This window comes from Strix aluco, chromosome 4 (genome assembly GCF_031877795.1).
Source record: "Strix aluco isolate bStrAlu1 chromosome 4, bStrAlu1.hap1, whole genome shotgun sequence".
Classification (NCBI taxonomy): domain Eukaryota; kingdom Metazoa; phylum Chordata; class Aves; order Strigiformes; family Strigidae; genus Strix; species Strix aluco.
The window spans coordinates 124,014,997-124,042,984 of NC_133934.1; the positions used below are offsets into that span (position 1 = coordinate 124,014,997).

Consider the following 27,988-nt stretch of genomic DNA (forward strand, 5'->3'; position numbering starts at 1 on the left):
CTTGAAAGCAAGTGGAGGCAACCAAAAGCTCCCTCAGTGTGCATTTCTGTATGTAGCACACACCATCTTGAAGAAATCAAGCGTTAGACAGACCCAGTGACCCTACTCCACTGAGTGTCAAGATAACCAGGAAAAGAGTGTATAAACACACAAAAGCAATGAAACAGGCCTCAGAATCATCCTTTAGTTCCCCACCCTCACGACTGGTACTGAACCAAGTCATGCCTGTGAGGGCATTACTGTAAATTCAGAGGGAGCTGAAGTTTTTGGTCTACTCAGTTACAAAACTATGAATTCCACAGAAACAGGCAATAGCTAGTCCACCTGGGAGAATAAATCCTGAAAGGGCACACGATCCAGGTGCATCATAGCCCTGACTCTCGCTGCCCGAGTTGTCTCAAAATAGCACAAAGTAATTTGAAAAGCAACAGATAAGGATGTTGGGCGTAACTTGAATTTAACACAAGTAATAAAAAAAAAGTTGAGAGAAATGTGATTTTTAAATTGAAGCTGCACTTTTAAATAAGCAGCAGTTACAAAAGCAAGTGAATCATCTCAATTATCACCAGCAGGCAGACTCAAAACAACTGTGGATTCAGAGTTGTGGCTGAAGGACATTAACAGTTTGTAAAACATATCATGTGGAAACTTGATACTTCTGGGTGAATAGGATTTGTTTCCAGAGATGATTAAGACATCTCCAGCACAGCTGTAACCGTATACCAGAAGTATCTTCTGTATCTCAGAAATCCTTTCTGAACTCCAGGCTAATCCTCAAAACTTGACATTCAAAACTTGTTTTGAAAGAATTAGCTATCTACCCTCAGGCAAAAAAATAAAACCAACCCCTCTGAATTCCTCTGCCAACTATTCTATAACATATAGCAATTCTTAAATACTCTTGTGCTGTTTTCAGTTGTAGTCCACATATGTTAACTACGGCATAATTACCAACCACCATTCGCCTGCGATGGTCCTCAGAAGGCTGAAGGTAATTGTGTGTGCAGAGCCAGATGCACAGATTGGAGCCTGCCAGTGGAGCAGAATAAACATAAAGACTCCACCGCTTCAGAAGTACAGAGCAATTTTTGCAGCACTTAATAGGTATTTGATGGAATACTAAAACAAAGCTGTCCGAGGGAGGTGTCTAAGCATAAAAACTCTCTGCAGAGAGAGACATTTCTTAAAGGACTCACACTAACCTCTAAAAGGTTTTGTTAAAGTCTCCTCATACTGGTCTGTTACTCCGTAACTACAGTCTCAGAAGACAGCGTTCATTTCTGGTTTTAACATTCCCACTTAGCACCCGATACTAGCTTATTTCAAATGCAGGATTTGGGATTTTAAGCACCACTGGTGTAATTATACCTATCAATTTCTTCAACCCACTGAAGATCTGCCCAGTCTTCCAGGTGCACCCCCCCGATCTGCACTTACCAGGAGAGAATGAAGCTGCTTGCAAGGTTCTTGGGTATTTTCACGCAGGAAATAATGCCAGTTTAACAGTTCTCATACACTTAAAAATCAGCTGCTTGGAATCACGTGCTCCTCTTTGGTTGAATACATTCATATATTTGCTATGAAAAATATGGTGCTATCAACTGCTTCTTTATGAGCTTGTTATAAACCAGTGATATGACAGTGCAAAACAGGACTTATTTTCTGTTTCATCAAGAAGTAATTCCCTCAGGCACTAAGACGTGACATAAAATCTTTTAATATATTGAGCAATTTAAGTTCTCTGTAAAGAAAGCAAAATACAGCATGAAATACAAAAGCTTTTAAAACATGCCAGGGAATTTCAGTGGGAAGGTAACAAATTATGCAAGCCACAGGCCTATATTACACATTAAAAGTGTTGGCTGAGACATTAAACAACCACAGAAACATTTTTATATAATATGATTTAAGATCTATTGTTTGAGAACTCAAGAGCAAACATTTACTCTTTTCTGATTAATATTAGCAACTTAAAAAAAAAACAAAACCAAAAACAAAACCAAACAAAGAAAGGCATTCTTCTGATGACTGAAACGCATTCCCAGGTAGAATTCAAGCATCGTCGTTCTTTCCACTGAATACCCCCAAATAAAGCACAGCCAAGTATTGCCCGAGAGATTAAACACCAGGAAAGCTCTACACAGCAGAGACTCCCACTTTCAGAATTTTACTTTTTCCTGCTTTTGAGGGAGCTGTTGTGAACTCTTACTCTCTTCTGCACGGAAGAAGCTATCTTCAGAGACGCTTTCTTTGCGAGGGACCTTTCCACAGCTCCAGGTTTCCATAGCAACAGCTGAGCATCCTCTCCACCCGTCAACAGAGACTCATCTGTCGGGTTCCAGCAGCAAGAGCGAACAGCGGCAGAGTGTCCCCCGCGAAGGGTACCCGCCAGGCTCAGTCCTGCCGTGCCACAGCTGATCAGGTGAATGTTTCCTGTGGACGTTCCCCCAACAAGAAAGAGTTTGTCTGCCTTGTCGTGGTACAAGCCACCTACTAGGTAATGCAAGCTGTCATTTTCAATGCAGACTGCGTCTCTGACGTCCAGAACGTGCAACAGTGTTATTGGTTCTTCTGTATCTAACTGAGCAATGTCCCACCAACAAAATCCCTCATCGTGTGTCATGCAGTAGACCTGTCTATAGTCCTTCCCAGACCAGCCAATAAAACTTACAGAGGAATCTGAATTGCAAGTTGATATCAAAGCATCATCTTCATTATCCTCATTAATGTCAAACACATTAACCAACCCATCAGTTGACCCAGAAACTACCAAATTGGGTTTGACAGGATGAAAACAAATTTTAGTGATATCATCATTGTGACTTTCAGAATAGACTCCCAAGGGTTCTTTAGTTGCGCTGGCACAGTTTGTAATGCCTCTTGCATCCCAAAACACCAGAAACGTGTCCTTTTCAACTTTTTCCGTTCCAGCACAAATTATGAGATCACTGCAGTTGATATCAAAACTGATGAAAACGTTGGAGGGATAGCCACTAAACACCTGCACAGCTTTCTGAGCTGCTAAACGAATATCCCAACATTTTACTGTACCGTCACTGCATGCTGAAAACACTACGCTGTCACACGCATGTGCAAATCTGACTCCATTCAGTACCCCTGGATGGCTACTGTACTCCCGCAGGAAGTTTAACGTTTCCCTGTTATATACCCTAATTGACTTACTGGAACACGAAACTGCCACAAAGCGACTGCTTTCAGATTGAGCAGGTTTTGAAACATCTATATCCAGTAAATAAGCAGGTTCCTCACTTAGCGTAGAACGTTTTGCTATGCACAGACTAGCAAGCTGCTCCTCGATCTTCTCCACTGCAGTCATCTCATCAAATGCTGCTCCTAACGTTGTCAGGAACCTGTGAGAAATAAAATCCAAGGTGAATTTTAATTATGACATTCTAAACAATATTAGCTTTAAAAATATGTATGAAAGAGCATCTTGTGCAGAGATAACGCATGAAGTAAAAATTCAGTTATCCTGGTGTCCTACCCACTACAATTTCATTTACAGAAACAGAGAACCGGAAAGGGCTCCCTGAGTTAAGGAGTTCAGTCTCTTGTGACTGTAAGCACTACATCATATAATCCCCTTAGAAGATTAAATAGTCTGTCTGTGAATCCTGTGAAAGTCACTTAGCTAAATTTGCTTTATTATTTTTATAAAGTAAACAGTAAAGTGATGTTCTCCACAAGCAGAGATAAAATAGAAGTCACCACCACTACCTAAGGAGGAATAATTTTTGTTCTAAAAAGTTGCTCGGAGGTACAGCCCATGAATAGTTGCATCTGTACAACTGCAGGACTCTTCTTAGGTGAACTTTTCTGCTGGGGGACGTGCAAAGGGTAGGCAGAGAACGAGACCAAAATTATGTAGAACTACAGTCTGAAACGGCCAGATGAGACAAATTTTACAAGTATTTAGGTGCACAATGACGCACATAAACACCTGTCAGCATACCACACACCACCTCAACAGGCCACATGACATCAGTGGAATTCACTGGAATTAAGCACCTTTGGCTTTTTCATCAGTTCTGAGAACCTAAATGTTTTTGGAGCCTCCTAGAAAACCACATACCGCTGGCTCTTAGTGCAACTGATAAAAATCTTCCCTTCAGAGGCAATTCTTCTCTGGCACTACTGAACCCTCCTAGAAACCCATACTATTTCACAGATTCTTTTCTAAAAAAAAATGTGCCCTTTTAAAAAAAAAAATTTAAAAAAGCATGTTCTCCTTTCTATAACACAAAGGAAAATTCAATTCTGTAATTGCAGCAAAGGCTTTCATCAATTTAGAGTCAGAAAAAGTACGGAAGCATTTAAATTTAAATGAGATATTTGCCACCATAAACAATACATGGTTTTAGTGAGTTCACAAACTACAGTCATTTTTAAAAGAAAGATGTAGGTGGGGTATGTTAAGCAAGCATAATCATCCACATGAATGACTTCTGTGAAAATTACAGGTTCAATTAGACTACTCTTCAGTGTTAAAAAAATGAACATTGAGGAAATCACAGCAGGTTCTAGGGGGTCAACGCTCCAGTGACTTCTCACCAGTACAGATATTTCAGTTAATGCAAAAAAGGGTAACGTGGTACTCAGAAATCTCCTTCTTTCCCTAAGGACTAGGCCAGCACCCAATCCTAGTTACCACATGTATGAAAGGACTCTTTCTGAAAAAATCCAAACAGAAACGGAGTAAAAAACTGGCAGACCCAGAATGCAAGAAAATGTTCTCATGCCTTCCCAGCTGTCCCATCACAAATTTTTCTGCAAACTCTTCAGGCTATATTTTTAGGGATGGAAGGAGCAAATTTCCATGTACTGCTTCTTTTTGGGTAATTATTTTAATGGTCCATGAGAGACCAGCAACAAAGAAGAAGTTGCTGTGACAAAACTGCATTCTGCTTTTTTTTCTTCTTGGTGGTGTTTGTAGTTTCAGGGTTTTGCTTTCCCTCCTCCTGTTCAGTACACGTCAAACGAGCAAATTCTTAAAAAACAGCTTAAGTAGGCACACTCATAAAAGCTTAATTCCCAAGTCACAAATAATCTCACTAAGCTATTTGCCTCAGTAATATCCTGACAACGAGGTCCCCAGGTTAATCTTCTACATCAAAGCAACCTTTCAGAGCACATCTACAAGTAATTTTTGCCATAAAACGCAGACATCCTGTGGAAACTCCTTTCCCCTCTGAAGAGAAGAAGTTCAACATGTTTTCTGGCATTAGCTTGCGTACAACCCTACCCACAGAGCTTGCTTCTTACTTACTTTCCTGGGTATGTCCTCAAATGGAACAAGCTTTTACTAGAACTATTACATAAAGCGAACTGTTCTCAAACACTGCTTGCTACAGTGCTCAAACACAAAACCACTAAACTCCCATGCAAATAAATAATTTAAAATTGAGAAATAAAATATTTTAATATTGAGAAGGACAACTTCTACTTAACCCAATTTACTGAAGAATTACAATGGATGCTTCTATTTAAATACCATTTTGAAAACACGTGCTTGAAGGTGGAGAAAGGAGTTTTCAAAAACCAGCTATCCTGTAGTGCTATGGTTACTGAAAAAATTGGGTTCTCTCTGTAAACCTTTTGTAAGAAAAATTTAGTTTTCCAGACTGACCCGAATTTCAAGCTCTAAATATTCAGACTTTTTATACTCAAAAGCCCAAGTAAACTCAAACAGACATGTTCCTGACAAATGTCATCCATTTGGAAAGTAAGTTACAGTTGTTTAAATATTACCAAATTTGATAGAGAATATTATTCAACGAGCAGTTTCTACAACACTCATGTCAGAGCTTTTACTGCTCAGGAGGGGAGGGAACCTGCAAGTACCTAGAAGTTGTAAAAAGCCAGAGTCTGCAAAAGTATGTTCATACAGATTTAATAATATTTTCTGGGAAATAAAACTAGCCCAAGATAGCTCTTAAGCTTTTACCCCTGAATGACATAGGTACAGCTATTCTGAAATACCAGAAAATGCTGTTCATGTTTCCAGATAGATGTGCAATTTATATCATCAGGAAGCTGGAGGGTACAGTTTTCAATTCTATTTCGACTCAACAACCAAGAAGCCTTAAAATTGCATTTGATGGCAGCCAGGTTTTTGCTAAAACCTCAGTAAAATGTCTGCCCTAGTAAGAAAGTCTTCAGACTATTATGAAATTGTGATTGAAGGTTATATAAACAATTCATGCTCAAACTTCAGGGTGTAGCTGCCAGCCCTTCCTTTTCAGAAGGGGAAGTTACTGTTGTATTTTGATGGGAAAGTTTAAATGGCAGGAATAGGATCTGTGTTAAATTTATTAGACAAATAGGAAACAATGGTCTTCCAAACACAATAGGAGATAACTAAGCATTGGACTGCAGCCACCTCCAAAGCACATGGTGCTCTGCTCTGCAGAAGTGAAGCACTTTTAGTTCAGCACTCCTTAACTCAACAACACACGTTATCTGGTTTGTTTCAGCCACAAAGAATCCTTTGGCTCAGTATCTTTGAAACCTGACATACTTTGGATATAGCACAACAGCCAGTTGTGATAATCAATGAGAAAAACTGCTCATGCTAATGTGACAAACTGTGTGACACAAAGCCTTTGTAGGGCACAGACAGCTTGCTCTTGAGCTGTTTCAGTTGCAGAAGAAATCGCTGAGAGTGCTGGCCAAGACCTCTTGTTTCCCCAAGGTACCTCCTTTGCTCAGAACGTGAGGTAGTTAATTAAATTCAGGTTCTTTACTTATTTCAGCTCACAATGGCCCACGGTCTGGAGCTACAGTCTCAACACAAACTCCAGGTGATGTTAAGGTGCCAGGAAAATACCACCATGTGGCTGACACATGAGTATGTGGCTGAAGGTGTCTGGCTACAGCCAGTCCTACTTGTGTTTGAAGAAGCAGCCAAATCCCATTCTCTGCGATCACCATTCCTAGCGTGTAACAGCTGCATCTCTCATCTGCACCCCTGAGCAAGGTAAAGCCACCTTCTACATATTAACCCCAAAACTTCTGTGTTACTGTATCTAGTCCTCTGGAACTACATTCATGGGATCTTTTCTATGAATTAACTTCACAGTTATATGCAACGCCTGCACGTCCCCTTGATATCACAACTACCAGAAACAATAAGCTTCTTGAAGGACACTCGAAACTCATTACGTCTTGGGAACTCAGAATACAGTACTTTGAAATAATCTAAAATATTTTGACCTCCTGGGCATCCTACAAGGCTCCTTTAAGAAAGAAATAAGCTTGATTTTTTTAGAATAGAAGGCATGAAGTGGAAGGGATGCCAAAGAGGCAGGACAAGATTGTCAGATGCCTTTGGTATGTATTTCTCACTAGTGGAGTGTGGAAACAACCACACAGCAAGACCAGAAGCAAACAGCCAGAAGTACTGAAAGCAGGCCTCTCCAGTGATGGAGAAATGAAAGGTAAGCACCTATCCGCACAAACTACACTTGTAATATCGTCTCAGTGCATACTGCTGTGCTCTTTGTGCAGCACTCTAAACGCTGCAGTCTCTACTCAAGCCAACAGGCTCACGAGCCCTCTTCAATCCAGAAAGTTTTTCAAAAAATAAACCAGCAATTCATAAGTTATTTCCCTTCTCCTTTTAGTGGTGTACACAAGATGCTGCCAAATTGCACAGTTCTCATTTCCAAAAGGGAATGTTAGCTCAACAACATATAGAAACATAAAATTACCTCTCTGAAAAATACCGTGGAAAATGTGGGAGAAATGGAACTTTCTCAAAGATTTAATCAGTAACGTAAGAGTAACTCAAGAGTAGGAGGGTAGAAACACATTATAAAAATGAAAACAACCTGTAGTTTTGGCAATCTTCTCTGCAGAGGTCAAATACCAAAAATAGCAAGGGATTTGAACAGCAGTAGATGAAATCTTGCGCTGTTCTTTCCTACTATAAACAATACAAACAGACCCTCCCTTTATTTTCACAATTATTAAAAGTTCAAGAACAAACTAAGAACAAACCTGGAGCTCTGGGCAGTGGAAAGCAATTCATGCATGCAACATTACATGTGGTTTGCATTTTAAAACAAAACCGCAAAGCGCAAGGTTGGCTGAGGAGAACGCATTAGTACGCTGCACTTCACTAATGCAAAATGCCTTTAGAGACCTCTCCTCACTGGCACCGCTTCGCAACAGAAGATGGATCAGCCCAACGATCTAAGCGCTGAGGGGAAGCACAAAACACCCATCAGGCATGCATATTTTCTGCAGGATACAAACTCCTATAGTTGATTTCGTTATTTTACCAAAGCAGAGAGCTAAGGTGTTTTTCCAGCATTTCCACAAAGCCATTTTAAGGCAAAGAGAACAGCATTTAGTCTATCAAGCAGGAAAGGAATAAGATGCGCGAGAGGCTAAAGCGCAGAGACAAGATGTAAACTGCCAAGAGAATTATTTCATCCTTTCAAATCAGCTACATCTAGTTTCCAAACACAAAGCACAGCAAGAAAACAACTCCACGTAATTTTGCATTTGCAGTACAGAGAAAAATATCATATCAAGAGAGCTGAAAGGATGAAAAAGATAAAACACTGCCACAACAAAGTCAATGAGAAGAACAAAAAAATTAGGTCTATCAAACTATCTGCCTTACGTGAAATCAACTCCTACCTTCCCACCAGTATAGACCTGGGGGGTACAATCCTGTTCAGCAGTGGAGAGAAGAGCTGTAGGTGGAACAGAGAGCCAAGGAACTGGCCTTAAACTGCGGTATTGGTTAGAGGGAACAAATAAGAGTCAGAGCTAGGAGAGAACAAAGGCAAAAAGTCACAGGTGCTCAGTGCTTCAGGGTTTGATAATCTAAAAAAAGGGAAACTACAACTTTTATGTACTCATCTTTTGGGGGAATAAGCAGGTGTTCATGTCAATACAGAAAACCTCTTTTTGAATGTTATACCAGATATCCCTGCAGAGAGAACACAAAAACAACTTTTAGATTTGACCAGGCGTAGTTTTAAATGCATAAATCATAAAAACCATACATTGAATATTTTCATCAAAAGAGAACTTTTAAAATTAGGTGTAAGATTTTGCATTCCAACTAGAAAGACCTATTCTCATCTTGCATCCAACACTGGAAAATATGGTGGAGGCAGGCAAGATTTAGAATATTTAGCTATGCCTTCAGGTCCAAATTGCAATTAATTTAACATTCAAACTTGAGCAACTGAAACTTATATCAATTTCAATCAATATTGATATTGGTATAAATTCATGAACTAAAGAGATGGTAAAAAGCTGCAAAGGCCTCAGATGACAAGTCATTGTAAGAAAAATCTAAGTGTAGAATAATACAATTTAAAAATTCAAATAAGCCAGAAAACAACATATAAAACTATAAAAATGCTCGAAATACTAATTTTGGCTTCAAATTTAAGTGAAAATTTTAAAAATCTGATGCTCAGATACCTAAACTACCTTCTCTAGGACAGTTTAGGAAATCCTGACATAAAACATAGGAAACATAGTTCCTAAATACACTAAGAAGTTCTGTCAAACTATTTCATACATGTTTGAGAATTTTCCTTTTTCAGTCTTCTCTTTTCATTCGATTCCATGCTAGTGACAGAGACCTACTCACAGAGGAGCTTCAAAGCAAGCTCTCTGTCACCAAAATCACACTGACATGAGGAACTGGATCCAACTGAGAACTTCCTCGTGAGGGGACAGTTTCCTAGTAGTGACCTCACCAGGCAGAGGATGTCATTGCATCCAGGTGTTGATGAGGTGGTCATCCAATAAAGGAGACTGCAAGGTAGTAAGAGGATAAGAGATGCTCTATTTTACTCCCACGGCTATTCTCAGATCAAGCTGACAGAAGCTGCAGCAGAAGCAATCCTATCGTGTAAAGATAGATCCGAAAGATTCCCAGGCAAAGGTTAAATTACAGAAATACTCTAATCGGGACATTTATCTTCTAAGTTCTATATAGTCTCCTTTATTTTTGTAAAGAATACTGTATTTAAAAGCCCTCTGCAAAAGCTGAGCTATGCCCAAATTGCACACTCACAGCCTCTGAACAGGTAAACGACAAACTCTGCATCCGCAGGTGGATTCTACAGAACAGGCCAGAGCTGCCAGGAAAACTGTCCTAGCGCTGAGCCTTGGCTTTTGCACTGGAGCAAGTCTCCCAGACGGGGGTCAAATATGAGGTTTGTACTGACTCCTCCTCCCTTCTGCCCTCTTCTCCCAGGCACAGACAGTGCCTAACCTGTACTCCAGCCCAGCACGCTGACAACATGTGGGGTGAGGCATCCAGATCACCTTCTAAAAAAAGGGTAAGCATCAAGCAGGGGAGTCATGGCCAGTTCTGCGACACCCGCCCTTTGTCTAACAGAGACCTCCTCCCGCGATGGGACCCAGCATAGTGTTAACACCCCCATGAGGAACGGCAGGTGGATGATGTGTGCATCCACCAGCTCCAGAACACTTCACTGCCCACATGCTATGCAAACATCAGTGCTCCCAACTCCAGCAGATGCCAGATAACTCACAGCTTCAGACCGCAGCATCTCTGTGTCCTGGTGTCTGTAATGTAACCACGGCTATTCAGTCAACCCACCACAAAACTTGAAGAGAATGCAAGTCTCAGCCTTCTGCATTTGTGCTTATCTCATCAGACCACAGTGACTACAGAAAAGTAATTTCCTTTCTCTTGTGAGCACCTCCCACCATAGACACCATACTGACATTACTTTTTGTAACCATGAGCACAGGAAAGAAGATACAGAACTAATCAGTCTCTCAATTATGTACAGCCAGCAACTGCTGGATATCAAACATGTAGGGTACAGCGTTCTCCTGCACGTCTATGAAGTTTTTCTCCATTCACATTTCCACAATATAACCATGAGCAGCCAAGAGAAGGTTTGTACCTTTCTCTGAACTATTTCTCACACACCTCCTCACTAACAGCATTTTCTTTTGTTAAAAGGTCACACAGCTTGCTGCTTGACTTGGCACTAGAGCTATGCACCAAGATGGTCATCTCACAGATAAAGACGACAGAAATAAAGCTATTCATCCGACTGAATTTGAACAAGAGCCTGGCCTACAAACACTTACTAGTGCCGATTCTGGCAGAACAGCATACTGAGTAATTCCCAGCAAAATGCAACATTCACTCTTTACTTTCTTAATCAGTAAAACAAAGACAGTGTTTGTCTAACTCATAATACTTGTGTACACAAACATTAGTAAGTACAGTCAGCAGCAGATTTTCGAAAGAAAAAGCCTTGTTCTGAACATCTACACTACAAGATAAAATGCAAAAGCCACAGTAATGCTAGAATGCACCTGCAAATTCCACAATCAAAAAGTGCTTCAGTGTCCTTTCAAGTTTGAGATTACAAGAAAGGACTCCAAGAGTGATGATTTTCAGGGCCATTTTAAGCTTAACAAAACCACCACATGAATGGGCAACCCCAATCACCCACCCTACAGAGAAAGGTGAAAGGAAAAAATTACTTATGCAGCTACACGAATAATTTAGTGACTCTGAAATAACACCATTTATTTCCTTCAATTTAGACATTGCAACTTGGTACCAACATCCTCATATAAAAAAAATGAACATAAGTAAGAAGATTCTTCCCAAATATTAATAATTTTTGCTGAAATTCTTCCAAAGAATTTTATTTCTACACCACAGGAAGCCTGGGAAGTTTCAGCCTAAATTTAGCAGCAACAGTAATAAAAGGATATAAAGAAACTTAGCTACAGCAGGAAAAATAACTCCCACTACCACACACTGGTGCTAAAATACCTATAATGAGATGAAATGTTTTATTTACCAGAATATTTTAGAAATTCTTTCACAACAGTAATTTAGCTTAAGTACACTTTGTTACCAGAGCTCATTCTTCAAAACACAAGACTATTATGTTTTCAAGACTCTTTTCTTAAAAACCCAAGCTTAAATCAGCTACTGCAGTTCCTCATCTTCACTTGGGATGTTGCTGGTGAACAGATAAGAAGACATTCCCCTACACGTGCAGACGCAGCAACAGTATTTTCCAAATACGACATTTGCGTGCTTGGCAATTTTTAACACTATACTAACATCACTGCCTAAACAATCCTCTGCAGTTCCAGATGTATTTGCACAAGCACAAACATCTGTCAAGCCGAAGCAGGAGAAATGACTTCTCTTTTTCCTCATTTGCTTCCCCAGGAACACGCACATCACTAAGGTATCTTCGCCAGTCACATCCTACAGTATCCCTTTTTGATATTTAGCTAATCCAGAACATCACCCCATCAAGGTAATTTGTCAGACCCTCTCCAGTATCAAAGCAACAGGAGAAACTGGAGATCCTTGTGTACCCATGCATTGACTATCAATTTCCAAACACGCTCTTTGTGCACAGCCTGACAGCTGGAGGCTCTGCTGAATCCTTATCATGCCCTAAGCTCAATTTTCAATGCTTTGTAGCAGACAAAAGGAAAAGATGTCATCTAAGTGACAACAGTAGGATAGAAGGGGCTGAAATAAAAGGTTTTAGAGCTACGCTGACTCTACCCTGTTCAAGAGAATTTACTTTTCAGTCTCCATAAAAGATGCTAAGGCATCACGTATGTGTACATTGTACCCATAAAGGCACTCTCTTCAGCTGTTTTCAAGAGTCTTTAGACAGTGTTTATACTTGAATCATACGCAGCACTCCAGTAGTAGCTTCACCAATGCCATACACAGATAAAAAATTATTTTCGCCTTTTCACAACATCCAAGTGCACAGTGATTTTCCACCATACTGCACTGGAAGTTCATGTTCAACTGCCTTTTCACTATGAGAGTGATTTAGGACTCACTCATAAGAAATGGAATCGTGAAAGGGAAGGACAAAAGAGCAAGCATGTAGGTATTGATACTCTACCACTTTCTGATCAAGAGATCTACTGTATGCAGCAACACAGGCAATCCCTGCTGGCAAATCACAACAAAAACTACATGTTTTTGTTAGCACTCAGAAATCCCTAAGACCTGGGTGGGGAATTTATTTTTCCGAGATCCACAAAGACTTTTCCAACATCTTCGGCAGACAGTGTTGCTCTAAAACAAGACAAGGATAAAAACCAAAGTCAAGAACTTTATGCATTTTAATAATCCTGATCTCAAGCCATGTTTGTTCTCAATGCTTTAGTCAGTCCATATTTCGCAGGGTCACAGCAGGTTGCCAGCAGGGCTCTTTGCTGAAGCCAATCGCTTGATAACAAAACCATAATCAAGTGCAGAGGAGGATGGGTTAGATGATCCAGGGAATAGACTGTTTATTTTACGAGAAGTAGCTGGGATGCTTTGCCTTGTACAGCTTGGCAAAGAGAGAGACTGAAAGGGGATACGATTGCTATCTACAAATACTTCAAAGGAATAAATGCTGAGGAGGGAGGGAAGCTACTCAAGAACAATACTGGCACAACACTTTAAGAGTATAAATTGACCATAAATAAAATTTAGAGCAGAAATTATAAAGTTTATCTTTCAAAATAGTTTCTAATTAGAACAGCAGGGGCAAAAACCTTGAGTGTCTTCATCTACTTTTATAATCTCATCAGCCTGGCACCCACAACTGCCCTTGCACAGCAAAGAACACAAATAGGAAGGCAGACTGGAAAACAAGCAACTACGAGATAAGCTGGCTCATCATTTCTTCCCGGAAGATACTACATTGCCAGACCGATAATAGCAAGACATGACATTTGCTTACTGCACAGTTTCAGAAGCAGCATTAAGATTGTACTAAGAGGGCACCTACGTGCACAGAGAGAATGCAACTTCCAGCGTAAGGTGGCTTCCTCGCCCCGTGCCCCTGAAATTGTCGGGATAAAAGTCTAAAGACCTGAGCGTGCCCCTCCAAACAGCCGCCTCTTTTTGCAAAGACTGTTGTGCAGGAAACGCAAGGCCTCCCTCTCCAGTTTGACTGTTTATCAGCCACTGCGGCGTAGAACTGAAGGCTTTTAGTCCTGCCGGCCGGGGGCCACACGCTGTTATTTCGCACTCAGCCCACGGGGTGTCACTGGTGACCAACACTCAGGAGCGGCTCCGGAGCTCCCCCGCCCCGCCAGCAGCTGCAGTCACAGGTTCAGATCACCGATTCAGAAGGATAGCACTTATTCTTTTTATTACATTTATATATTCCTACACTCATTTTAATCGAGTATGATAAGCTGATTGTCTCCTCCAGCAGAGTGACATTCATGGAAACAAAAACGTAATTTACAGTGGAAGGCACAGGAAATAAGCCTGAAGTACTGCAAGGAACATCATTAAGGTACCAGCATTTTCTTTTCCTCTTAAAAGCCTCAGGTCCTCAAATCAGACTATTAATCAAAAATCACAGCCCTCACTTAGAACTGTCTAGCAGCAAAAACTGGAGAAGAAAAAAAACCAAATTCAACTACACTGCAACCTTCTCTTTCTGATCTGTCAAAGAGATTAAAAATAAGTTACATGTTCTTTTTTAAAATCTCATTTTTGTGAATTCAATTCAGACCTTTTGATCTTTCAGACTTCATGATAATGCGAGATGTGACTCTCATATTTCCATGCAACACACACAGAAGCATACAGGGAACAACTGACTTTTGTGCGTTTGTATTTGCTCTTTAAGCATCCAGCAAATGTCAAGTCCAGAAACACCCATCATTAAGTTCTCCCAGGGAAGGGCAGTGGGAACAAACCAAATCCACAACTATAAAACCTTTCCTCTCGCAATCTTACACTCACATCTGGTTCCTATGAACATTCTTGAAGCAGGAACATTCAATACACAGACATGGTAATAGTTACCTGAGGCATTAAACCACCTGAATTCACTTTTTCCTTAAATCTATTTTTCCCCTCTTTCAAAACTGAATCATGTACTTCCTTAAATATACTGACATATTGAGTAAAGTAAAATCAACTTCACTTACCTCAAAAAAATCTTTCACAAACTGTATACAAAACTTGAGTAAGTCAGGTTTGTTAGTAAAAGAGCTGCGTGTTTCTAAACAAGAATTTTTGCTTTCACAGCCATCTGCTTATCCCTTCTGATTTCACAAAAGAATAACAACACTTAAATCCAGCTCTCAGTCATTCCCATAGCAACAAACATACACATGTGTTTATTACTGAAAGATCCTCAAATTATTAAAAAGTAATCAGCATACGAAGCTTCCTATTCCAGGTACTGCCAGCATATAACTTCATCCAGCAAGCAATTTGCCAATTTTAGTTAAATGCTGGGTTGTCATTTCACCAATTTAACAGCTTACAAACTGTACAGCACTTCCACATCTTATTTTTAATGGGAAGCTGAGTGATAGTTTTGCCTAGCAATAACAGGCATGGGAAAAAAGAAATATCACAGTAGTTATGGCTAGCTTCAGAGAGAGGTGCAAATGAAAAGTTGCTAATAAACTAAAAAGAAAAAAATATTATGATTCTGCTGAAGAAAAAAAACCATCAGCAGTGGCTACAGGTATTAGCAATATGTTAATTCATCTAAAAGAAAAGTGAAATTGCAAGACAGACGCTCAACATTTTCAGATTCAATTGCTTCTACACACAAGAATACAGCGAAAAAGTAATTTTACTGTAAAGCTATTTTTTTTAATCAGCTATTTTCATCCAGCATAAGAACTATGAGTGTTTCAAGGCACCTGGTTTTTCACAGATAAGATTCAGTTGCTATATTAAATGAAGAATTTCCAGAACCCTTTAGTTCTGATTTTTCATTAAGTTTTCATTTAGCTGGAAAACTAGAGAATTTAAGAAAAAAACAAGTGTCCTTGTAAGGCCACAGTGAAGTCTTATATAAAACAAGACTCAAAGATCAAAACAATAAGGCCTAAGAGGTTTTAAAATTCTTTAATGCCTCTATCTGTTGCAACTTCTAGCCTGAAACTAAACATTAAGGTCACCTCAAAACATTTTCAAGAATACAAACAGTGTAATAAAAAATAATAACAAAAATCTGAGAATATTAACAGTCTGCAAGAAGTGTCTTCAGATTAATATGAAAAGGATAGATAAATTTATGTATACCCTGTAAAGGGTGTAAACAACAGTACAGATGGTTTGTCTCGCAAAGGAGATCAAGCTAGATAATGACTTAAACACCTGACATAATGAAACAGAATAAAAATGTATCAGGCTGAAGAGTGTTGAAGAAAATATTAATGCAAACTTGTAAGAATGGACAGCTGCACGGTATTTGCTTCCTGACAGTACTTACAAAATATTTTGATCATTGAAAATACTCGAATATCCCACAAGGCCTAGAAACAGGACAGAAAACACATTACCTGCTGGGACCTTCAGAACAGCCTAATGAAATTACTCAGTATTTTTCCTGCAATTTGAGCATGATTATTTCAGTGCTATAAGACTGGCTTACTTTCTTTTTCCAGCAAGCTGTCCACCCCCATCTCCTGCTTTGTTCTCATCAAAATATTTTGTTGAAACTTGCATCAAGGTACCAGCTAAGGCAAAAATACATCATAGAAACAATTCATCCAAAATACTGAAATATAACCTGAAGGCAACATTTCAGTGTCAGACATCCTTCACTCCCAGCCTCAAGCTTTATCTACCAAAGCATCAATCTTCTACACACAAGCCCTGCCATTTATTATAGAAGCTAGTCAGCACACTGGTTGGTTATGTCCATGCACTAAGTTACCTCCACATATATTTAACTAAGCAGCCCTAAATTAATGCTCTAAGTTTCTCTACAGATTGCACTGAACGTGTCCCATCTCTGCATGCTGACTGCGCCAGACCCCTAAATTAACAAAACACGCTTCTGCCTGATCTGAACCAGCACCAGCCCTGCTTGGTTGGTAGGTGAAGCGCTGCAGTAGAGCTGTCCTTGCTCTGGGCTTCAACAGCTGCAGGCGAGAAGGAGGGAAGAGTCTTACGCAGCTTTGAGGGGAAGAACGGGGAAGGAAAAGGAGGTGGCAGGAGTAAACAGAAGAGGAAAATGCACCAGCAAGAATTTATGTAACCCTTCTGTTAAAGGAAAAGAGTACAGGAACTGGAGCAGGGGAAGAGCTAAGGGAGAAGTGGATAGTGGGGTCAGGCTAAAGTCTGAAGAGGTCAAAGGCATGTTTGAAGCTGAACTTCCTAACCCCACATGGCTACAGGCAACACACTCTTTTACTGCCTTTCTTATGTCCTCCACTGTCCATCTTGCACCTAAACTGCTTGCAAGTCGCAAAACACACTCACCTCCAAAACCTGGCCTTAACAAGTCTCTGATTCACAAGTCTTGACACCTTTTTTGTCTGGTGTGAAGCCCACTAACAGAGTTGTCATCACACAGGAGAAGCTGACCCACACAGATGATGTCTTTTCAGTCACCAATTAAAACCAAGTCCTAGAAGTGTGCACAGGCCACTCTACGTCAACACAGATAATCAGCATGGTAGTGCTGATCTCCTGCTTGCCTTTTTCTCAAGAAACCCTCAGAAATCCCATTACTTGTATAGTTACAGTAAAAGCATATCAAAACTACAGAACCCAGCTAGGAAATGCTGCCAGCACATAACAACAATCTGGTTTTACACAAGACCTCCCATGCAGTCAGGTACAGACCAGATCCCAGGGCTGTCCAGCAATGGACTCATGCCCTCAAGACTGATAGAGTGAAAGAAAAAAAACTTTTAAAAAAAATCACTTATACTTAAGGCATTTAAAAAACTACCTGAACATCATTGATCATCCCATGTACAGCTGAACTCTTATGTGGCAAAAAAAGAACATAATAATTTCCAAAAAGTCTGAGAACACTCAAGAAACAGCCAGGCCCTGTGTCACTGTCTACGTATACAGAGGCTGCAGAGGAGTCCTAGGCCCACCTTCCCTACAGGGCTGTTACTTGACCCCATCAAAAGATATTTGAAGGAAAATGCAAACAGCTACCACAGTCTTTAAGCAAACAGAAACCAACACGTAAAGTTTAAACAAGCATTATGTAAAATTAGCTATTAGAAAGCAATCCTTGGCATAGACACGAACAGAAACTTTTTCAGTTACTCTGTCAGCAATGACAATTATCTTATAGGAGCTGCTCTGCACACACGCTTCACTGAATCTGACGATTGCTCTCAAACAGGAAACCCATTTAAAATGTTAGGAAATAAATGGCATTGACACAGCTTAGTTCTAAGAACAAAGTTTTTACAGACCCAAAAACCAGCATACTAATAAAAGACCTTGTGTTTCTGCATTCTTCCAAATATACATTTCTAGGAAAAATTAATTTGGAATTACAGAATGTGAGTCTGTAACATAATACAGCTCTGACAATTCCACTCCCTGTATCTTGTAGGAAAAACGTTCATTCTCCAACACAGCACATTTGAAATACCTGCTGGTTATATAAAACATCATTTAAGGATATATGCATTACAGCTTTAGCAGTAGTTTCTCTACTTTCTTCAAAAACATAAAAAAAGTTTTGTTTTACTTTTTGCCAGGAAATAAAACAACAAAAAAAAAATTAAACCTATTATTTCCTCTTCTGACCTTTTCTAGATTTTGTTTTTGTTTGTTTTAGACTATTGTTAAAAAAATCCCAATCTTCACCAAACCTAGATGAGGTCAGCTGGTACTTACCAGTATAACTTTTTAACAAACATTTTATCTGTCAATACAGGTCCTAACTAACTCTGACAGCCTGTAAGTGGCCAGTCACAACCCTAATGAGATGTGCCTGCCCAAATTAGCAATACACTGACCCAGCCCTCACGCCAGGCTCAATCCCAGCCCACTCTCTCCCAGACACAGCATCCAAGCTAGAAAGGGTGACCAGGCCAGTGTCGACCCTCCAACAGTCCCTCACCCCTGTTCAGAGTGCTCTGAGAGCACAGTGTGCCTTTCTAAGCTTCCAGGCTTCACTGAGTAACAGGATGAACTCACAGTGTAAGTCGAATGTTTTTATTCACGCTTTAGCAGCGACGCAGGCAGCATCACTACCAGCAAAGCAAGAGATGCTTCAGTTTAGCCTAATGGAAAAAGGAAAGTCAGCGGTGAGGGAAGGAAACTTCAGGACCCGCCCTCTCTCCTCCCGACCGCACAGGGGCAGGACAGGGGCAGGACAGGGGCACCTCCCGGCGGTTGCTCCCCTAGCCCAAACCACCCGCCCCGGGCACCCCCCATCCTCCCCCACCCCAAAGCACACAGGCCCCACCCTCAATCGAGGGGACCCTCCCCAAACAACCCTCCACAACCCACCACCCCGAGACGAACCCCCTCAGAGGCGCACACACACTCCCCCCAGCCTCCCCACACAGCAGACCCTGCCCACGGCTGCCCCAGTGAACCCCCCGACCCCCGCGGCGGCCCCTCCCCCGGCCCGGCCCGGCCCCTCCAGGGCGTCCTTACCGCGGCCCCTCAGAGCCTGCCCCTCCCGCCGCGCACCTCGGCCGGCCGCCGCGTGCGCACCGCCCCGCCCCCTGTGGGCCCGGCCCCCGGAGCCCTCCCCAGGCACCCCATTGGCTGCTGCGGCCGCGCCGCCGGCCGCCATCTTCCCTCCTTGGCGGAGGGGAGAGGAAGCGACGCAGAGGAAGGGGATTGGTGCAGGCGGTGGAGGGGGCGTGGCGCCCGCGCTTCAATCGCCACAGCGGCGACGCCGCAGAGCACGCGAAAGCCCCGCCCCGTTGCCATGGCACCGGGGGCGGGGCTTCCCTGCCAGGCGTCGCGGCTGAGGGAATCCGGCGCCATTCACGGCCCTTCAAGGGGAAGCAGCGGCTGGCGCTGCGTGAGAGATCCCCTAGAGGGGCCCACGGGGCCCGGGGTGGGTGCCAGGCCGCCGCCGGCGTCTTCCGAGAGAGCCCGAGCTGCCGGCGGCGAGCAGAGCCTCGCGGCTGGAGTGGTGCCCACTCTCGGGCATCACTCTGGTTCACTGGCACCGGCCCCAGGAGCCTCGAAAAGAAAATGATGTCATGTTGCACAGAGCAGAGCACAAGAGTCACCCAAAAGGCTAGAAGCAAACGGAGAATTGGGCCTTTAATAATTAAAATCAGCCTATTTCTTGATTTTTCTGTCCCTGACGAGTGCACTGCTCCTGTAATGAGACACTGTCTCTACATACCCCATGGCATGGTGTGTCAACTGGAGTAGGGACTGCATTTCCCATTACAGCCTTTTAGCGGTAACAGACACTGTCTATAACTGATACCTGTGGAGATGTGGAGAAATACCAGGCTATTGGGGTGACGGACGGCGATGCACAAGTCCCTCAGCTGGTAGGTGTGCTGGTGTGTGGCAGAGCTGCCATTCTCCAGAAAGCAGGAGCAGAAAGGATTGTTTCCTGGGGGATCCAAACAAGAGGGACAGGAGTGTTAATTATACTTCCTTTTCCTTCAACTTACTGTTAACATTTTTCTAGACTTTCATTTCTTCCAATTAAAGTTCCAAATAGTATTTTTTCCTTTTTTTAATTACAGTTTAATAGGCTAGCATATACAGGTTATTAGATAAAGGATAGCACACTACCATTTGCTTCTTTTAACTTTGGATTTAATATTGCCCAAAGGGTTAGAATTCAAAACTCCTTGTTCTATTCTTATTTTACTGTTCAGCATTGTTGTTTGCTTGGCCCCAATTCCAGAGTACTGCATCAGTCCATAATCTTAGATGGATGTTATTCAGTGAGAAAAATAGTTTGTACCTTTATTTTTGTACTAGTTAAAATCAGATTTGTGGTCTTCTCTGATAAATGCTGTAAGTTGTGGTAAATAATATTACCAATATAATAGATAAATAAGTAAATTAAGAAGTATTTTTAAACATGGAAATATTTTCATCAGCTTAGTTTCCACTGCCATTTTTTAAATTAAAATCTAAACATTTGAGCTGACTATATATTTTTCTAACAAGATAAAGAGCTTTATATAAACCTAATAATGTGGTCAAGTCATATGCATAATAACCACAGAACATTACAAAAATAACAACTTGTACCTTAGTTTAATGGCCTTCTTAACTCTGACATGTAATGAAAGCAGAAAGTCAATCAAAAGATACTTCAAAGTACTGACAATTTCAGTTGCCTGCCACTAGTAGTGTGCAAAATTTTAATTAATTCTACATGTTGCAGTATAACTAGTTTTTATTACTGCAGCTATTTATGTACCTACCGGCACAATAAGGTTTCTATGAGTAGAGAATACCCTTCTCTGATCTCTCTGCAATACCATGAGATGGTCAACTTGACTTGTATTTCACAGAGGCATTGCTGATTCACCTAGATTTCAGCTTAAAAGTCTGCCATCTAAATAGTTTATTAGGACCAGATATTAATACAGCTATTAGTAATTGTGAGGGGTCACAGGTGCACGGTTCACAGAAGCCTCTTAGCCAAGCAGGTATCACAGAAGACAGACCAACTACCATGAAAAAGTACCCTTTTTTGTTTATTTTTGCTTCTTCACAATTATTTTGGGGCCCATTTTTTTTCCTGTGTGGTGCACTGAAGATAGAAAAATATGTAAGCACATGACATCAAAGCACAAAGACCCAAATTACATGCTTACTGTTTTCACAGTAAATACCTTCCATCCTAGTTGTGAAGCCTGGCCCCGCTGAAGTCTATCGCCCAGGACTAATCACTGCTCAAATTGGTGAGAGTTGTTCTGAAAATTTCAAAACAAGATGTATATGATTTCATTGAAGACAACATTGAATTGAACAAAATATACATTATAATACTTAAGGCTGTATTGTAAATTACAATATTATAATGAAAAATATTTTTAGTTAGTAGTTTTTCATCTGAGTTTCCTGGGGTGGTTATTGCTGCAGATTCAACAAATACCTTCTGTTCATTGTTCATGTAGTAAAAACAGCTGCAAGATCAACTGGAATGCCATACTTCTACAGCCACAGATTTGGTATTCAGTGCGCCCAGATGAAACCAGCTATATTAACAGAAAGTACAACGTTCTCAATAGCACACCAACACTGCTGAGTCACAGTATATATTAGGGAGAAACACATCTGTGAAGTTCACCACAGTAATTGCATGGCAGTTGCTCCAGAGAGCACTTGTAACTCTTGACAGTTACTTCACAGACATAACTTAAAACAAAAGGCATTTTGAGAAATTAATCTTTATGATCCCCACCTTAAAAGAAAGTGAAGTAGTCTAAACAAATCTGAGTTTCAGTGTCATGTACTCCAGGACTAAGGTCAAGTACTCAAACAGCAAGTTCTCTTAGAACAGGAATTTTTTGCTGTGTGTTTGCATAATGCCACAACATATGTTGTGACACAGCTGTCCCTGAGTATAGCCAGCAACTTATGGGTGCTACCATAATGCACCACAAATATTTTTTGCATCTTGCGGGGTTTTTTTTCCGCTTGGGTTGCATTGTGTGAAATGCAGGTCAGTGACAAGTGTTTCTTCCCCCCAGCAAAATTAAGTTAAAAAAAGAAAGGGGGAGTGAAAGCGCCATTATTTTTAGAGTCATTTTATGTATAGCATTCAAAGCAGAGAAGGAAATGAGAGTATCTAGATGTAGTTGAAATTACTCTTTTGAAGATCTTTCATAAGTAAATGTTTGTAGAGCTTGATAATTCTGAATGTTGCTTGTTGCAGTTTTAACTGGAACAATTCAGGTAAGGTCTGTCAAATCAAGCAGTTGTACCCTAACTACTTGTCTATCTATCCAGATGTCAAGGTTATTTATGTGGCACTATATTTTGGCCAGCTATACCAACTTCTATAGTACAGTGATTTTTTTAATTAACTGGTACATGCATATAGATGAAGTGTTACATACCAGGGATTAACAAACATAATTCCATCAGCAAATTCCTGCAGCTGAAGTACTAGAAAGTAATGTGATTTGCTGGAGAAAGAGGGGTTTATTTCGAACATCTTTAAAAGTTACAGCTCATTGGATTGTTTCACTTGTCAGTTCTCATGTTTGTTGTGGAGGGAGAGTTGGCAAACTTCATCACTTTTTGCAATTCGACCTACAGGACTTGACACAAAATGTAAAAATGAGGCAAATTTATCATGACTGATGATTATCAAGTTCCTGGATTTATTGAAGGTACTTGATTAAATCATATCCTCTAATTACATCGTACAATAAAAGGATGTTTTGATTGCAGAGTCAAGTTGTTGGATAAGGACACCAGTTTTTAGAGGTCAGCTCAGAGTTAGCAGCTTCTGACTTCAGAGAACCTAAGCTAACTTTCTGCATCCTGTGGTGAAAGAGCTGTGTCCATCATCTGTCTTCTGCAGGAATTCTTAATTTTAATAATGCTGCTATTGGTAACAATGCTCGCAATTTCTCATGACCTGCACAGAGTGCCAGTTTAAGATTTTATATTTGATCCTGTCAAAAGCAGAAATTAGGCCATGCACTGTGGGCTACTGCTCCCCATCCTGCCCAACTGTTCTCTGTAACTATCCCTAAAAGGCTGAGTGGATGTTCCAGGCATAGCTTAGGTAGGGAGAACAGACTGCACGTAAGTATTTGTTTTCCTGGTCATTTGGTCTTTTTGAACACCCATAGTAAGGGTAGATGTGTTGCGATTTGGGTTTTCATTGGAAATTTTGTTAGTGGCAAGAATTCCTTATTCCTCCCTGAAGCAGAAAGATCAAACTGGATGCAACTGCAGGAGCCTTCCATCTAAGCAGTAGCAGAGGGCACCCGAAGTGCACCAGGGAAGGTTCACCTAACAGCATTCTCAGTGCTTTTTGTATTTAGACAGGCACTAAACAGGATAGCCTAGCTTGAGCCATGACTCTTATTTCTAGCTTTTCCCAAGAATCTCAGTATTAAGCCAACACATTCATGTGTGAGGTTCCTCAATACAGCAGACATGCATTATGAAGCAACTCAAATCTGCCACCTATTGACTTTTGGGGGGGCAATTTCTTAAGAGCATGGATTTGTCACATTCCATATGCTGTACAACTTTTTTGTTCGGGGGGGGGGGGGGCGGGGGGGTGTGTGTGTGTGTGTACACCATTTCTATCTTTGCTTCAAGCTCTTGTTTTCTAACTCCAATTGAAATTGGTTGACACTGAGATCAATTACAGACAACTACGCCCCCAAAAGTCCAAGTTCAGGAGAGAGAAGCATCAGACCAGATACATATTTCAGAACTGCTGTATCACAGCTACAGTGTTTGCATAACTACTGAAGTATCTTGTATATAAATTTTGAAATAGACATTTATTTGCATTGACAAGAAAGAAATCTCAGCAAACATGTTTGAAAGAGATGCCTGGACATGCCTCTAAGTGAAAAAAGCCAAACCTGACCATAAGAATTTTTTATTTTTCTTTCAATTATATATTAGTAGGGTTAGTCACCCTGAAGTCTAGACACAATCCCAATACTGTCACAAGGCCAATGTGTCAGGAAAGAACAGAACTGCTGCTGCAAGGCAAGCACAATGCAGTACTAATTAGCACTGGAATGCAATCAGTCTGAACACTAAACTGGTTGACTTTGTTCTTTTACTACTGTCTTAAAGATGTTGGCAGCTTTTATTCCCTCAAACTTTATTAAAAATTATCAGAGACAGCGTTATGTCCTATAAACATTGGCCCAGAGAAATATTCTCTTAAAGCAGGTGTCAGTTTGAGTAATAGCTTTAATTTATAGCTTCAGCATCTGCAACTGATCCACCACAGTCCACAGCAATAACTGCTAAGCAATTAGTAGCCATTACAGCATGAATAATGCTATAAACAGTAAATCACCAAAAATGAGTAATTAAAGTACATACTGCATACAGTGGAAGCACAGGTAACAGCCTCTCTCAATTTTTGGTTTAAAAATCTTTGCAGGTCAGTGGAAATCTAGGTCATCATGTTCTGAAATTTAATCATTCTGTATGAGGCAAACATGATTACATCCCTTTGCTTAACAGTATGAGATTAGCAATTGTGAAGTAACTCTTCTTAACAGGCATTTTGTTGGCATTCTTCCCAAGGCAGCTGTGGACTTGATTAGCCACCAGGACTGAATTCTCTACAGCAGGAATTATCCAAATAGGGCTACTGGCATACCAGAAGAGATGATTAAACATGTGATGTATTAAATAATTCAGGGAAATTTTTTGTCTTTAACTGATATGAAGCAGAACATACTTTCTGCTTATGCTTGCTATTATGTCAAATTAGCCTTACACATTTAAGGGGAAAAGACCTTTTAGAAGATAAACTTTGTTGAGTTCGGTTTGGGTTTTTTTTTTTAGGGGGGGGGGGTGTAAGATTCTGAGAAGATTAACTGCTAAATCCACCTACAAACTTAAATTTGAGACTACCTGGAATCAAACTGCATTAGAATTAGTACAGACGATGGACTGTTCTCTAGCTGCTATAACAGGTGACCACAACTCTTAAGCCAAGATAGCTCCCCACTCTCCAACTTTGGGAAACTCTTAACTAGTTTCTTTTTTAATATTAAGTATATCCATACATAACTGCATATCAGCTAGGGGAAAAAAAAGGCAAAAAGGAATTTTAAAAGTTATTAAGACTTTCCAAACCCCAAGGATGTTCTGAAAAGGGCAAAGGATTTACAGCTCATGCCTTGTTCACAACTCTCAATTTCTTTCTCAGTTTACTACTTCCCAACACCTCTGTTAATCCCTTAGGCCCTCCCCTTACCCATTCCCACAACCCTTTTCTCCTCCATATGCCAACATCTTACTTCTGCTAGACAGAATCCGCCCTTTTTCTTCCTGCAATGCTCTAGTGACATACTTCCTTGCTATTTCTCATCTTGTACAACCTTACTCTGCACATTTCAGACCAGCCACACAGAATGGAGACACACGACTATGCAGAGGATGACCACGTGAAGGAAACCAGACTGGCACATGAATGTGCTGTTGTGAGTTGAAGGGCCCTTGTGCTGTGGTGTATCACCGAGCATGAAGTATGGCTGTAAAGTTTGGTAGGATGTTGGTCTTTGGAGCTACTTGAAGGGAAAAAGCTGAAGAGTAGATGAGTAGTAGGTGGCCATGAAAGGGAAGAAAAATGGTGTGTAGCATACGGGAAGGCTGCACATTGGAAAGCACCAGATGGCTGGGAGAAAAGAGTGGCCACTCATAAAGAATCAAGAAATCATTGCTTTCCCACCCAGGAAAGGCTGACCAGAATCTAGTTGTAGGTAATTTCACCTATTGCAGACTTGCCCTTTTCTATCACTAATCTGTAGGGTTTTCTGGAGTAGAAAAAATGCTTTAGTTCTGTTTAACTAATGAGTTTAGGATAGCATCCACAGAAATGAGATTCTCTTGTTAAGTTTGCTCTTGTCTAAACTTCACTGAATTTCATTATGAAGCATCTATTTAAACAGCAGCCTTTCACTGATTTTTATGGCAGTGTAAAGGAAGTTTGCTACTTTCCTCCTGAGATTAAGAAAACAAGTTTGGCTCCGCTACAAATTGCTGCAATGTACATGCACTTTAGGGTGGGGGGGAACCAAACCCCACCGATTCAGAATCCTAAGAGCTTTATTATGTAGTTAAAGATTTGTCTTTAGGATGTGATCCATGTTCAACAGTTGTGGGGACAGAAGAAAGTACTAGTCCCAGAAGGGGGAGGGAAGGTCAGAACATTAGAGGTAAGCAAAAGCAAGCATACCAGCCATACCTAGCAAGGCCTGCTCTATACTGTACCAAAACCACATCATCTGCAAACCAAGTATTTGCCACACCATCTGGAAAAGTTATTGCATGTGGTCAGAATAAGTCACTCATATAAAGCCAGAGCATTCAGTTAAGTCAATAAAGGGTGTAATAAATATCTGACAATTAAAGGAGTGATAAGAAAATCTTTCAGAAAAGAAAAAATAAGTGTTTCTACATCCAACTATTCTGTACAGACTAAGCTTAAAGCACAGGGAAGATTCTATTACAAAATGTAAAATGGAGGAAGGGACAATTCCTGTGTACTGCAGGTTTAAGCTTCTGGGCAGGAACTTGCTTTTACTTTCTGCAAAGTAATTTGCAAACGAAAAGGCAAATCAGAGAATCTCTATGCAAATCATGGCTAAACTGATGCCAAAAGACTATTAAAGGTGATTTGTACCTATAAAGGTTTACACAATTCTCCTGTATCTTGTCCACTCTTGGGATCTAGAAGCCTCATGGAAATAGAAACAAACAATGTACAACTGAGAAGATCCAAATTGCAGGTCTATGGAGATTTAGTTATCAGTTCAGTAATATCTGGCCAGAATGGGCTAATCAAAAGAGTTCCAATTACACCTTTCTGGTTTCAGTTCATGGCATAAACTAGAACTGCCATAAGGGTATCAATTAAGCTCCATCAGCTGTTTAAGCAGAGAAGGAATACTTACTCCAAATCCCTTCAAAATTATTTTATTTAGAATGAAGAATTAGAAAGACCAAGCACTAATAAGTCATTTTATGAAGCAAGGGACCAGAGTTTTGCTTTGGAAACAAGTTAAATCCTTATAATAAACCTTTGTTTCCCCAGCAAAGACCATAAACAGTTACAAACATCAGTGGAAGGATGAATTGAATCTTGCCATCAAAGTGGTGCTACATTTAGTTACATTTGTCGAGGTTTTCATCATGTACTTTCTTTTGAGTTTATCCTTTTGTGTTTCTGCAAGTGGTTTGGGATTTTTTTTGTCTCAGCATCTTGAAAATTATCTTGAAACTTATAGAAACTAATAACCAAGAGATCACACATTTCTGTGGTCCTTGGAATTCACATCCTGGTTATCTACATTTTTGACAGCTCTAACAGGACAAAAAGGCCCTGGTAAGACCAAAAAAAAAAAAATCACCACGAACTCTGCAAATTGTAGGAGATTTGCTTAACATAAAAGTGTAAGGTCTTACCTTATGTAAAAAGTAGAGTCTTCTGCACTAGCTCCACATAAGTCTTCCCAGTTAGCAAAACAAGGACACTGTACAGTGCCAAATAAATGGATTTGA

General features: G+C 40.5%; 1 protein-coding gene and 1 long non-coding RNA gene across 9 annotated transcripts; one reads left to right on the forward strand and one right to left on the reverse strand.

Annotated features, from left to right (window-relative positions):
* Nucleotides 1-1,701: 1,701 nt before the first annotated feature.
* WDR89 (WD repeat domain 89) lies at nt 1,702-27,948 on the reverse strand. 8 transcript variants are annotated; one of them, XM_074820946.1, is made up of 4 exons: nt 27,893-27,948; nt 21,580-21,678; nt 20,223-20,354; nt 1,702-3,371 (listed from the first exon to the last, which is right to left on the reverse strand). In XM_074820946.1, the coding sequence occupies exon 4, from the start codon at nt 3,335-3,337 to the stop codon at nt 2,168-2,170; it is 1,170 nt and encodes a 389-aa protein (XP_074677047.1). In that variant the 5' UTR covers nt 3,338-3,371; nt 20,223-20,354; nt 21,580-21,678; nt 27,893-27,948; the 3' UTR covers nt 1,702-2,167. The 8 variants fall into 8 exon arrangements, 7 of the variants coding, with proteins under 7 accessions (XP_074677047.1, XP_074677048.1, XP_074677050.1 ...); XM_074820947.1 differs by lacking the exon at nt 27,893-27,948 and adding an exon at nt 21,861-21,987; XM_074820949.1 differs by lacking the exon at nt 27,893-27,948 and having other exon boundaries at nt 21,598-21,775.
* On the forward strand, nt 6,409-7,623 carry LOC141922011 (uncharacterized). The gene is made up of 2 exons (XR_012622860.1): nt 6,409-6,997; nt 7,100-7,623. It is a non-coding gene; the product is annotated as an uncharacterized LOC141922011 (long non-coding RNA).
* Nucleotides 27,949-27,988: the final 40 nt, after the last annotated feature.